Source organism: Paracoccidioides brasiliensis, assembly GCF_000150735.1.
Source record: "Paracoccidioides brasiliensis Pb18 unplaced genomic scaffold supercont2.3, whole genome shotgun sequence".
Lineage (NCBI taxonomy): Eukaryota > Fungi > Ascomycota > Eurotiomycetes > Onygenales > Ajellomycetaceae > Paracoccidioides > Paracoccidioides brasiliensis.
Genome location: NW_011371360.1, coordinates 1,199,967 through 1,213,737, shown reverse-complemented (window position 1 = coordinate 1,213,737; position 13,771 = coordinate 1,199,967). Strand labels below are relative to the sequence as shown.

At 38.6% G+C, this 13,771-nt stretch overlaps 4 protein-coding genes across 4 annotated transcripts; 2 read left to right on the top strand and 2 right to left on the bottom strand.

The window, feature by feature from the left end:
• Positions 1-9,276: 9,276 nt before the first annotated feature.
• Positions 9,277-9,646, bottom strand: PADG_11485 (uncharacterized protein; the record flags this gene model as incomplete). Its single annotated transcript, XM_010760648.1, has 3 exons — positions 9,277-9,425; positions 9,498-9,543; positions 9,566-9,646. 3 exons carry the CDS (start codon positions 9,644-9,646, stop codon positions 9,277-9,279), a joined length of 276 nt encoding a protein of 91 aa, XP_010758950.1.
• Positions 9,647-9,842: 196 nt separating this feature from the next.
• On the top strand, positions 9,843-10,679 carry PADG_02747 (dephospho-CoA kinase; the record flags this gene model as incomplete). Its single annotated transcript, XM_010760288.1, has 1 exon — positions 9,843-10,679. The coding sequence occupies one exon, from the start codon at positions 9,843-9,845 to the stop codon at positions 10,677-10,679; it is 837 nt and encodes a 278-aa protein (XP_010758590.1).
• Positions 10,680-11,047: 368 nt separating this feature from the next.
• PADG_02746 (uncharacterized protein) lies at positions 11,048-11,989 on the bottom strand (the record flags this gene model as incomplete). The annotated part of the gene is made up of 3 exons (XM_010760287.1): positions 11,048-11,386; positions 11,452-11,880; positions 11,933-11,989. The coding sequence occupies 3 exons, from the start codon at positions 11,987-11,989 to the stop codon at positions 11,048-11,050; spliced, it is 825 nt and encodes a 274-aa protein (XP_010758589.1).
• Positions 11,990-12,426: 437 nt separating this feature from the next.
• PADG_02745 (uncharacterized protein) lies at positions 12,427-13,385 on the top strand (the record flags this gene model as incomplete). Its single annotated transcript, XM_010760286.1, has 3 exons — positions 12,427-12,783; positions 13,035-13,202; positions 13,275-13,385. 3 exons carry the CDS (start codon positions 12,427-12,429, stop codon positions 13,383-13,385), a joined length of 636 nt encoding a protein of 211 aa, XP_010758588.1.
• Positions 13,386-13,771: the final 386 nt, after the last annotated feature.

Genomic DNA, 13,771 nt, shown 5'->3' with positions numbered 1-13,771 from the left:
GACATCTGTCTGAGTGTGCAGGACTGCTGCACTTCTTGCAATGTAGAGATCACACACAGTTTCTTTCTGTGTGGAAGCCATGACATCTTGTGCAAATTGAGATCTTTGACAATTTCTTGATTTTGTTAATCATCACCAGACAACTGAAAAGACAGAGTTTGTTTGAAAAGAGATGTGCTCCAGAGGTTCATACTTCAACCCAGGTGTATCCTTCATGCAGATTGGGGTCCATGGACTTCTTTGTCCAGTGACAACAGATGATTGAAGTCTGATGAGTGACATCTTGAATCTCAGAAAGAAGCAACTTTTCTGACACTGAAATCAGAGTGATATTCTGTTCTTCAAAGCTGTGTATCAACTTCTTGATTGAGCTGACTACAAAGATGATTCAGAATTTCTGTCACTCAATAAGACAGTCATCTACAGCAGCTTTCAGCTTATCTGCATGTTCAAGAATGAAGGCTGCCTTCACTGAGAAGGGGGCAGTCACAGTGATTCTCAATGAGCAGTGTCATACATCAGTGATCCAGATCAGATCAGAGATCATGGCATATACTTGTTTATGAATAGCTTGAGAGTCTAGGTCATGAGCAGCATGTGCTGCAGGTAGTTTAATCATGACTTATTTGTCTTTCTGTTCTTGGTGCAGGGGACAGTTGGTCTGCTGTATCTGCTTCTTGTGAGGTTGTCCTGTTGCTGAAACAGTCTGAGAGGAATTGTTTGAGAGAATTACCTTAGCTGTCACAGCAGTAGCATATGTCAATGTAGACTTTGATTCAGTGATGAGATCTTTAATGACTTTGACTATGCTGTGTTCCATGGCTTGCCTTAGTACAGCAGTCTGGCATGGTAGAGAGTTCTCATAAGTGCAGAGTATCAGGTCCAGTATCACAGATAGCTTATTGCATAGCTCAAGCACTGCAGCTAGCTCTGCAGAGGAGGAGTTGTTGACATGACTCAGCAGAGCATTAAGCTTATAATTCACTGTGGAAGAGGAGTTCTTCACAGTTAGCAGGACTGCTTGAGTGCAGTCAGTCACATTCTCAATGGATTCTCCTTCTGGTGAGAGGGCTGGGCAGGGATTGAAGTTGATATTGATTTGATGTAGTTGAGCTGTGGTGGCTGTTGTAGTGTCTGACATGTCCTGGGATGTGGTGTTTTGAGGCTGGGGGGGTCATCTGGGGGTTTTAGCAGAGCAGAGGAGATTGCGCGGGCTCTCTTCTTTTTAGAGTGAAGAGAAGCCTTGGTGATAGCAATGTTGCTGTTGTTTTGACTCATCACAGCAAAACTGTTGTGTTGACTCTAAGCAAGCTAGCTAGCTACTAATAAATACATAGGTGCACGTGACCTCGAGTAGCCGGGGAATCCTCTAACACCCGAGCCCGAGCTCTGCCCTATTCCCCTAGCTGCTGAATGCCCTCAAATCCGCAATAAAAATTAAATACAGGAATCAGATGCTAGTTTCCCTATTAGGAAAAGCTCTATTACGCCTCTGTACTGTAACTTTGCAAAGAAAACACACAATTATTCCCCTAACCTGTATTCTCATTACACCTCCTTAGAGGCCGCAAAACCGTGTAAAATCAATCATCCTCATCAATGAGACCAGACCTCCGTCAATCCTATTTTCTCCACAAATTCATTGTAAGCTGGCTTTGGCAGCTCTGCTCATTGGGGCAAAGGGCAGGCAGGTCATTTTTGCTTGCACACATGTCTTGCAAAATGGCAAAGTCCTTTGACCTCTTATCCACATCCCTGTCTGGAATCTGCAGCCATTCTTGTTATATCTACTGGGTTTAGTTGACCCAGCTTTTGATGCCACTGTGCCATCATGTATTCCAAAGTCTTGATGTCACCCTTGGGCAGCTCCATTAGGGGATCATCATCTGATTGCAAGACACATGCAGGTTCAAAATTGCCATTTGGCATTGCAAAACAGACTAAATCTCTTAATGCTGATGATTTCTCCACCACATAGACATCCTTTTCATTCAAACGCGCTGTGAAGCCTGTCATTCTGTCAGAAGAGATCATCAAGATTGAGTGGTTATTGCTGTACATCAATTGTTTGAAAGTATAACCTTTGCGTACAAGTTTTCCAAGACTTATTAGGTTGACCTCCAGCTTCAGGATATAACAGACATCATCTAGTTTGATATTTGATTCCTCAGTTGAGATGCACATCCTCTCTACACCTGCTACTGGCACTGTAGATCCATCTGCCATCTTCAACATGACATTCATTCTCTGAAATGTAATCTTGATAATATTTTTCTGAGGTGTGGCATGAGCTTCTGATTCAAAGTCTAGGAACCAGGTATTCTCTATCACTTTATCACTGGAATAAATCATCTTTTTTGCAAAGAATACTTGCTCTACAACATTATAAACTGAAGCAGTGTTATTTTTATTTTTGTTCTTGTTCTTATGATTATTCATCTCTCTATGATTTACAGAGTGTTTTTCTGAATATTTTATTCAATAGTCAATTTTAAGATGCTTTGTTTTCTGACAGTGATAGCATATCTTTTTTATATTATCACTATTCTGCTTGAACTTCTTATCTTTGTCTTTGCCTTTAGTCTTCAAATTCTTATCCTTACTCTTATTCTTTTTTCATAAATCTTAAGTATTATTTGTGAGATTTTTTATATTTATCAAGGCAATGTTTTATCTAGTGGCTGATAGATGCAATAGAATATCTCAATACAGTCTCATGAAATCTGTCTCAATATCATAGATATTAGTATCTTTTTCAGTGTAGTCCATTCTATCTCTGATGAATAATGCTTATCCAGTGCTGACACCAGTTAACAAGTAGTTGAAAAGAATAAAATCTTCAATCTTATACTTCAAACAAGTATATTCAATCTGAATAATGATCAGATGTTCTATAAAAGCTCTATCTGAGCTTTTCATCTTAGCTGTTAAGCTAATCAGTTCCTCATAAAGACAGATGCAGTGGACTGCAGACCTCTTTGAGAAGTTCTCTTCTATGATTGTCTATAGAATATATGCTGACAACTGATGATCTGAAGGTATCATAAAATGAGATCTTGCTTGTAAGAAGATTGAAGACAACATATAATTATAGAGCCATATATTTTTTTCAATCTAAAAATATTACATATTCATACTAGCATCATCCTCCAGAGCAGATTGCTTCTCATTAAGAATATCATCAGTTTCAAATTGCTTAGCAGCTAGTATGATCTCTTCCTTTCACATTGAATAGTTTATAAAACCAGTCAAAATAACAAATTTTTTAATATGCTTCACTTGATCTCTAAATTCAGTCAAAATCTTCATTATGGCAGTAGTTCTACCTTCTCTCTGTAGATAGTTCATAAGATCTTTACTTATTTCATTACTGCTAGCATGGTAATAAGTGTCTTTCTACTAACTTTCATCATTTTAACTTCTTGCTAAAGTTTTGCAATCTCTAATCTCATCAGAGTTTCTTCACTAACTTCTGATACCTGGCCACTAAGGTCAACTATATTCTCTGACACTTCATCAACCAGATCTTTATATGTGTTATTAGACTTATTTGATTCCTTCAGAATTATTTTATCTATTTCAAATGCTTCAGAGATACTTCTATGAACTGTAATAAATGTAGGCAGTGAATCTGCAGGCTCTGAAATCCTATTCTTCAGAGTTCTATTCTCAGATCCTCAGCTTTATCTTCTTTTTGATATGTATTCTTCTATCAAATCTAGCGTTTCATTTGAATATAGATTGACCATTGATGTCGTTCAATTGTTGTTCACATTTTTCCTCATGTTGTTTGTAGCTGTTTGTTCACAGCTGTTCATTCACAGCTTCTCCTCACATTGTTTGCAGCAAAAGACCTCTAATTCAAGGGTCTCATAACCTCTAAGAGGACTGTTATCAACCTTGTTGCATTGTGTAACTGACTCTAAAAAGCGAGCTAGCTACTAATATATACATAGGTGCACGTGACCTCGGGTAGCCGGGGAATCCTCTAACACAAATCACTCACTCATATGCCTCGTGTCGCTTGTATGACTCATCCACCGCTACGGCCGTATCGCTTATATGACTGACTCACTTAAGACCCACATACGCCTGCATACACATACATATATATATTTCATTCTTTTCTCACTGTTTTCTCTTCTTCTAGAGATAGTTATTATCATGATGAGAGAGATTAGCTAGCTACTACAAATACTACTATCTATCTATCTACTACGTTCTGACTCTTGTCATAGTTATGAGTCCAGCATAATAATACTATGCAAAATACATTTTTGTTAGGCTCAGCGCCCGACCGAGCCTGACCGAGGCCCGGTGCCCGGTTAGACTCGACGTCGGATTAAGCTCGGCGCCCGATTAGGCCTAATCCTCATCACGTATCACGTGACCACGTGACCATGCGGGTGGTTATAATCCAGGCAAGGCCCAGCACCTCCTTTCATCCCATCAAGCTTAGTATTTCGTTATATAGCAGTTAGCAACGCAGAGAGTTTCCTTCTTATGCAGCTCGCATTCGCACCCTAACATGTAAGGCCACTGGGCCGAAAAGGGCAATTGCAACTGCCTAGCAACGGCAGAGCAACCACCCCGCAATTACCCCGTAAACAAATACCCAGTAACGATTATCCCACAGAGACTGCCTAGCAACGGCCTAGCAACTGCGCTAAGGAAAGGCGTATATAAACAGAGCCTTCCCCGGACCCATTTTTCAGGAATCATCTTAGTATTTCGTTGATGTAGCTTACCTACCAGTTTACCTGCGCCTAGATTGAAGCCGTGACATGAAGCAGCATTGTTAAAAATGAGAATCTATCTTCATTTACTTTTCTCAATAGCAAAAGATCAGATTAACAGATCACAAATAATAATATATAAAGATGTTCTTATAATTAAAATGAACACTCAATTTTTCATTATTGATATATTAACTTATTTCACTGATTTACAAACTTTTAATTAGATAAAATCTATGAAACTAAGTTCAAAAAAGTACTTAAGAATGATAATATTATAAAAAGATAAATAATGCATTGATGTATGTAAAAAATAATATTAATATAAATTTAAATATGTCTATTGACTTTATAATCATGTTAATCTTTATGATTTTGAATCTGATAGTATCTTCAGTTCTCAATAACTTAGTGAATATCATATAGAGACTTTAATAATCTATAATAATAACTATTTTGAACTTAATATAATAAAAATTTCTTCACTCTTTTTAAAATAATTAAATCTATAATATTGATAAAAAAATATTTATTTATAATAACTGTTCATATTTTATAGATCTGAAAAAATATAATGATCATTTCTATATAAATATATATTTATATTATAAAGTGATTATATGTTTAAACTATAGAGATATATTTTTATCTTTCAATAATGATACTATAACTAGCTAATAACTAAATTTATATCAAACTCTTTTAGATTATTGATCTTTTAGTAATTAAATATAACTCATTATCTGAAGTTTTTGATATAATTTTTTAGTTAGATTTAATAATCTTAATTGCTGTAATCTGCTATTCTTCTTTATTAAATAAGTTAACAATAACTATTGACTACTGATATAATTATCTAAAATACTATTTTTAAACTATTTTTTATTTTTTAAATACTGTTATTAATATTAAACTGTTTGATAACTCAATTGAATAGAAATAAAATATTGATTTAATAAGTATAAATTATTTATTTTATAAAAAATTAGTATTATTATACAAAATATATAAATTAATTAAGATTTAAAATTAATATTATTATTAATCATACTACTGTTCTGAGTAATTTTATAAATATCTATATTTTAATATCATATAACAAATCAAAATTATCTCCAGAAATAAAAGATAATTTATTAATTATATATATAACTTTCTATAGTTTTATTTTATAATTATAACTTGATAAAAATCTAATTTATAATAATCTTTATTCAATATCATTGCTTAAATTAATTAATAATATAAATATAATATTAATATAATAAGTATTAATAATAAAATTAATATAAATATTAAAATTATAATTGAATAAATTGATAAAAAAAAATATTAAAGTTAAGTTCTTATTTCAGTATATCAAAAAGTAAAATAAAGCTGCAGAATATATTTTATATATTGAATTAATATCTAGATTTATTTTATTTATATTTTTCTATTATATTTATATTAAATTTATAGAGATAGAGCTCAATCTAACATATGAACTAACTTAATTATAATTATTTATTTTTTATCTTTAGACTATAAAATTTTTATCTGACTATAGTACTTATTATTAATAATAGTCTTAATAATAATATAATCAATAAGTCAGTCATATAAGCAAGTCAGTCACTTTTCATCTCATTCTAGAACAATATTTTTATCATCAAAAATGCCAACTACACAAAGAAATAAAGTCTTTACTCAGGAAAGAAGGCTTCTTTTAGTCATTTAAGCATTTAAAAATGGTCAAATTTCAAGTGTATGAGCTGCAGCAAAGCTGTATGATATTTCACATTTCATCTTAGATGATTAGATACATGATCATATAGCATATGTTAACACTTTCTCAAAGAACTGGAAACTTAGTCTTACAAAGGAAAAATCTCTTGTTCAATGAATTTTAACCATAGATGAGTGAGATCTGCCACTCTGGGTTGCAGCTGTATAAGAAATGGTCAATCTCCTCTTTATCAGTCAAAAATTCAATCTCCCATTCACAGTAGGTAAATGCTAAGTATGAAACTTTGTCAAACATCATGAAGAGCTGAAATTCAAGTTCTCCTGCAAGTATGACCATCAATGTACACTATGTGAGGGTTTTAAAATTATCTGTGAGTGGTTTAGGCTCATACAAAATACTATTGCAAAGTATGAGATTCTGAAAGATGATATTTACAACTTTGATGAGACTAGATTTCAGATAGAGATTATTGAGACTACTAAAGTGATTACTGAGTCTGAAAGAGTCAGGAATCCTAAGCTTGTATAGCCTGGAGATCAGAAATGAGTGATTGTCATTGCTGAAGTCAATATCTCTGACTGAGCTCTGTATACAATGATCATTCTCAAGAAAAAGATGCATCAGTCCTGTTGGTATGAGACTGAGGGACTGCCCAGAGATTGAGTGATTGAAGTCAGTGAGAATAACTGGACAAATAACCAGCTGAGCTTGTACTGATTGAAAGAGGTGTTCAACAAAGACATCCTACTCTGTATGAAGGGTTCACACTAATTGTTGATTCTGAACTGGCATAGAAGTCATGCCTCTGCTGAATTTGATCAATTCTACTCTGAGAATTAGATCATTGCTCTCTATATGCTATTTCATTCCTCTCATCTTCTCCAGTCATTGAATGTTGACTGCTTCTCCCCTCTGAAAACAGCATATGAATGACAGATGAAGAATCAAAAGCAGCTTGAGATCAATTATATTGACAAGAAGGAGTTTCTGACCCTATATCCTATAGCTTAGATGCAGGCTCTGACTAAGAACAACATCAAGAGTGGCTTCAGAGCAGCTGGATTAGTCCTGTACAACTCTGAGCAAGTCCTCCCATATCTTAATACAACAATACATACCCTCATCCTTCTTGAAATCTCTTACAGCTTCTAGGCCTTCTGGGCCACCACCACACTGTATAATGTACATCAATTGAAGCAGTAGACTGAGAAGATCAAAAAATATATCAAGTGCTGTACACAGAGTCCATTAAGTTCAAGCAATTGAGACTTGAGTTAGCTGGTCAAGAGATATCAAATGGCAATGCACAGTGCTGCTATTCTAGTAGCTGAAAACAGAGAGTTAAAAGCTGCAAATGCTAAATAAAAGAAGAAGTGAGAAAGAAGCTATATATATGTAGCTCAAGAGGATGCTTTAGAGGTTGAAAAAGGCTTGAATTGTGTACAAAGCATCAATGAATGAAAAAGAGAGGTGATTGAGGCTACTGAGTTCTGATCATAAAAACAGACAGCATCACAGTGTAGTATATATGGGATTACTGAGCATACTACTCATACATGCTCTAGACATATAGAAAATAATTGATAATATAATTTTTTCTCTTTTTCTTTATGATTGAGGCATAGATGCATTCTCATTGTACAGTAAGATGAGAAGTAGCTGACTTACTTATATGATCAACTCACTTATTGATTATATTAGATAATATAAAGTTATATTATAAAATTAATCTCATTAAAATTATATATTTTCTTTGATTTAATTTTATATTTAATAATTATAATTTTTAAAATTTTAAATTTAATTTAGTCATGATTATAATATTTAAAATTATAAATCTAAAGCTTTAAACAATATATAAACTAGATTTAAAACTTAGTTATTATTAATACAAATAAAAATAATGATAAAGATGATAAAATTTTATAAAGTAAAAAGATAATTAACTATATTCTCAATAAATATTAACTATGAGAATAAATTTTCTTTAATTTAATTCAGCATTTATTCAAGTAATTTATTCTTATCAGCCTAAGTTAATTTGATTAAATTTATATGTAGATTCATATAAGTATTTGATTAAAGAATTAATAGATCTTCAAGACAGCTCTATATAGTTGATAAAAAAAATATAAAAAGCAAATAGAGCTTATAAGAATATGTAAAGGTCAAAGTAAATGTATATAAAACAGCAGAGCTGAGAAGTAGAAGAGCAAAAAGACAGAATGAGAATTGAGAACAGGAGAGTTACAGGCCGGGCGGGAAGTGCCCCATATGAGATGATCTTCTACTTTATGTGTTTTTCAAAGGCCTTCATATGCTGATGAGCACTAACATCTGGGCTCTACTGAACTGCCACACCACCTCATATATAAGCTTCAGTTACTTGCATATTTGTCATTGAGTTAATCAAGCAGAGTTTACTTACGAAACTTCATTTAAAATGTGCAGCTTCATGAATTGAGAGTACTTCTTGCTCTTTTCTGTTGAATTAATGGCATTCTCACGCCTTGAAATAGGCTAATAAGGGCAATTGAAGATATTATTTAATTTAATTTTTTGGATTTGCTGACCAAACTCAGTGGGGTGACCGGTTAACGGGGGGTTGGATTCCGTTAGTTATCCGCGGTTCAACTTATTTACATTCATCACCTCGTCTATTTAACTAACTACTCCAACAGCTTTCTCCCGTATGCACTGTTTTCCTCTGCTATACCCGTAGACATTCTCTTCTCCCCTCACGCCCAGCACAAAGAGAGGAAGGATCACAGCTCCGGATTGGGCCTGTGCTATACCTCTGCTGTGATCATTTTATCCTTCGGCATTGGTTGTTGTTTCATCGCGGGAAGATCCCAGAAACCATTCAATGGTATGCATGATTTCATACCCTTGACTGGATTCCCCTAGAGTTCCCCGTTCACCGTTGGGCAAATAATGCATCATGTTATATATACTTGTATCTATAGCTAACAGAAATATAAGTTATATGGACACGGCATCTGCGCTCTGAACGAGTTAGACGGCATACATACATCCATCCCAGAGTCGATTGCCTTGGTTTTTATGCTTTCCGCTACCCTGTCAAAAGGATTAAACAGACCAAATCGATAACTTTCCCACTCAAAGCAGCCAACACGACTTTCTTTTCGGCAGAGAAAAGTTTATGGGTGTATATGTACATGTGCTGTCGAATCTCGAATCACGCTGCTGGGGTGCCTTTAAAACCCTGTTGCTGAGTCATTTCACTATTAATCGGACTAAGATATATGACGAAAAGCTCAACTACGCAAATATATCTCATAATAAATTCCGCCAATATACTCTTTTCGCCTCTGCATACCTAACCCTGCCCAATCCCCCCTAGAAGGGCAGCAAGTATGCTTCTAATTGGCCTAACCGGCTCCATCGCCACGGGCAAATCCACCGTCTCCACACTTCTCTCCTCCCCACCCTACAACATCCCCATAATCGACGCGGATGTCATCGCCCGCAAAGTCGTCGAACCGGGGACTGCAGGCTACCGCGCCATAGTCGAGTACTTCGGCCCCACAACTCCGGACCTCCTCCTTCCAGATGACCCCAGCGATCCAGACGACAAGAACAGGAATAAGAAGGGCAAAGGCCGCCCCTTAGACCGCCCTGTCCTGGGCCGTCGCGTTTTCGGGGACTCGGAGGAACGCAAACGTGACCGCGCCGTGCTAAATCGCATCGTCCACCCAGCTGTGCGCTGGGAGATGTACCGTCAACTCCTCTACTATTATCTCCGCGGAAATTGGGCGGTGGTGCTGGATGTGCCATTGCTGTTCGAAAGCGGGCTCGACGTCCTGTGCGGTACGGTGATTGTGGTTGGCGTTTCCGATCCCGCGGTGCAGATTGCACGGTTGCGGGCCCGGGACCCGCATCTTAGCCAGGAGGACGCGGAGAATCGGGTGAAGAGTCAGGGGGATGTGAAGGCGAAAGTGGCGCGAGCGGAGGCAAGGGGTGTGGAGGCTGCGCGGGGTCTGGCTGTGTGGAATGATGCAGATAGGGCGCAGTTAGAGGTAAAGGTTCGTAAGGTCATGGAAACGGTGGCTGCGTCAAGTCCTCAGTGGTGGGCGTGGATGCTGCTTGTGCCACCATTGGGGGTGACGGTTGCGGCGTGGAATTTATCTGTCAATTATCGAGAGAAGAAGAAGTGGGAGGAGAAGTTGGCGAAGGACCGGGCGAAGTTATAAATTTATGAATCAGGGGGATGGCATTCCGTGTGTATTCACGTTGCGTTAATGGAATCCTGCTTGAAGTATTTGTTGCTTCAAGTGTTTTTGAAGGTACTTTGGTTTTAAGATGACTGGTTATTATAGGAGAACTATTATATAGAGATTCTTGCTGTCTGTAAATATTTCTTTTTCTTTTACGCTTAGCGGTATCGTATCATTTAATGCATAGCGGAATGATCCCATATTTACCTCGTACCCAACGCGCCCTTAGAGCCAAAGAACCCCTTAGCATAATCCCTAGCACATCCTGAATGCAAACAACATGATGCAAATAGTAAAAGGAGAAATAAATCCTCAATCGATTAACTCCAATGATCCATATCACCTCATCTCTTCCCCCTCCTCCCACTGCCACCTCGTTGGTTATGATGGTATCGCTGATACTGCCGCTGTTGCTCTCCCTTATCAATGCCACCCGATATACTCGTCAATCGGCTGAGATTGACACTACCATCACCAGATTTTCTTTTCTTGTTCTTCTCCTTACGCTTCTCAGCCCTCCTCTTCTCAGCTTTTAATTTTGCCTTGTACGCAATGGCCCCAAGGCCATCTTCGTCGTCTTCATCATTATCATGATCTTCTTCCTCATCTCCTTCACCAACTTCGCCTTCGCTTTCTTCATCCCCATCTTCGTCGATGTTATGCGAGCTAGTGGTCATTGTTGCCTGCGTCCCACAAATCAGATACAAAACCACCAAGAGAGAAAGGAAAGGAAAGGAAGAATACTAACCACTTGACCCTTCCCTTCCCTCTTAAATCCCCCAAAACATTGTCTCCCTATAACCCCCTCATTCCACTCATCCCCAAACCCATAGGAATTCCCATCCACGACCGGGGGAGATGGCACCGGAAATGTCCCCGGCGGATACTCGATAACCCACTCCTCCTCACCAGCCTCAGCAGCCTGTCTTGCGATGGCAGCTGCCCGTTTCTCTTCCTCAGCTCTTATAGCAGCGGATATGGCTTCGAGATCTAAGTTGGCATTGGCGAGAGTGGAGGACGATGTGGGTGTTAGGGGAGAAGAGAGCTTCTGGCGTTTGGGCGATGGCGAAGAGCTATTTACGGCATCGTGGTAGGCTTGCGAATGGGTGGGGGTTGCAGGTCTGTTTGAGTCCTGGTTGGAGGAGGCTGCCGCCGCCGCCGCCGCACGTTGCATGAACTACTAGTGTCAGCGCAATATAGTTTGACGGAGAACTTGAAGGATGCCATACCTTCATGGTCAGCAGCCGCGATGACATTTGTTTTGGGGATTTGGGGGTCGGCATCATGGTGGATAATTGAATATTGAACAATGGGAGACAGTGCGTTGAAGATGGAGATATCAATATGCTTGGTGTTTATGTAATTATGCAATTATTTTCTGTAAGTTGTAGTCCAGAGTTTATGTAGCTATCTATATTTCTCCTACAAACCCCATAAAATGAAGCTGTAGTTGCGAATCAAAATTCCCAGGTCAACTTTTTCAGTGGATTGAAGTTGTTAAGTTGTATAACTAATTAGTTTGATGACCGTTGTTAGTTAACTGAATGGTTAAGTTAATAGTTAGTTAAAGGCAGCCGATTGGCCAGAGCCATTGGACCATCAAACCCTCAACATCAACCAACTTTTGACCTTCCACCAAACATTCGACTGCATCTACGTCTATCCCATCTGCATTGTCTACAACTTCTGCAGCACCTTCGGTTAGGAGCCAGGTCCTCCCACAATGCTCTCCTCCACACGCTCCCGTCTCTGCCTCGTCGCCACTCGATCGTCCCCTTCCCGCCTCATTCCCCGCGGTTTCACAACCTCCGCGGCCAATCTCTCCGAGCCTGCAGAGAACGCCATCCCAACCCACAACCCCAACCTGCGCCAAAAGGTCGCCTCCATCTCAGAGACCAATGCGGTTCCAGTAGACTCGATGGGCGCGCAGGATGCCGCTCTGCAAGAATCGACTGAAGAGGCACGGCGCAACCTAGCCAAACAAGCGCCCAACCGGACCACTATCTGGGCGAAGAGCCAGCAGCCGCGGGAGAAGGCGATGACTGGCCCGCGATTCGAGCAGACTGTGATGGAGTATCAGGTTCGTCGGGCTTTTATTTGTGTATTTGGGAATCTGCTTGTGCTGCGACCTGGCTTTTTTTCCCTCTTTCTTTTTGCATGGGATGAAAATGGTGATCCTGTTTCTTGACTTGATGGAACGATTTATATATACAGCAAACTTGTCGGGCATGCTAATTGGGCAGCCTCTTTATTTTCCATTTTTATCTTTTTCATTGGCCGTTGGAATGAATCCCAAGTTTATACAAATTTATGCTAACATCGCCACAACAGCCCCGGCCATACGCAGCCATTGAATTGATTCACAAGCAGCCCGTCCGATGGACCAAGGAGAAGGTAGTCTCGTGCGACGGTGGTGGAGGGCCCCTCGGCCACCCCCGAATCTTCATCAACACAGACAAGCCACAAATTTGCATGTGTGAATACTGCGGACTTCCATTTGTACGTGGCAGCTGCCTCATTCTTTTCCTTAACACGACTTAACGAATGCTTGTGTCTGACCTAATTTAACAGGCAAATGAACACAACCGGAAAGCTCTCGAAGCACTACCACAAACGTCGTATCCATTGGAGTCATTGGGGGATCCGGCGGGAGTAAACAAAGCTTCTTCAGAGCAACGATAGATGAGATCCAACCAAGCCAAAATATAATATACTCCCCCTTCATTACATTCATATTTCAGCCAAAATGTGTCCCTGAGTGTAGCTACCTTCTCTAAACATCCGCGTTGCTGGAATAGACAAACACAAGTTTTCCGGAACTACTTGACAAGCTATTATATTTCTATTTTCATGTTCGATTCTGCTAGTCCCCCCCCCCCCCCCGCCCCCCATGTACTCTATGTTATTTGCCTCCCCCTTTGTTACCGGGCTCTGCTGATACCAAAAGCAGTTAGGAAAACTCCTAAGACCTGCGCATCTGAAATCAAAATCTGTTTATTGGATGGCTGGATAACTTCTCATTTGTCTATGTATATACTTTAGCTTATCATGATGTCCAAAAGACAAAG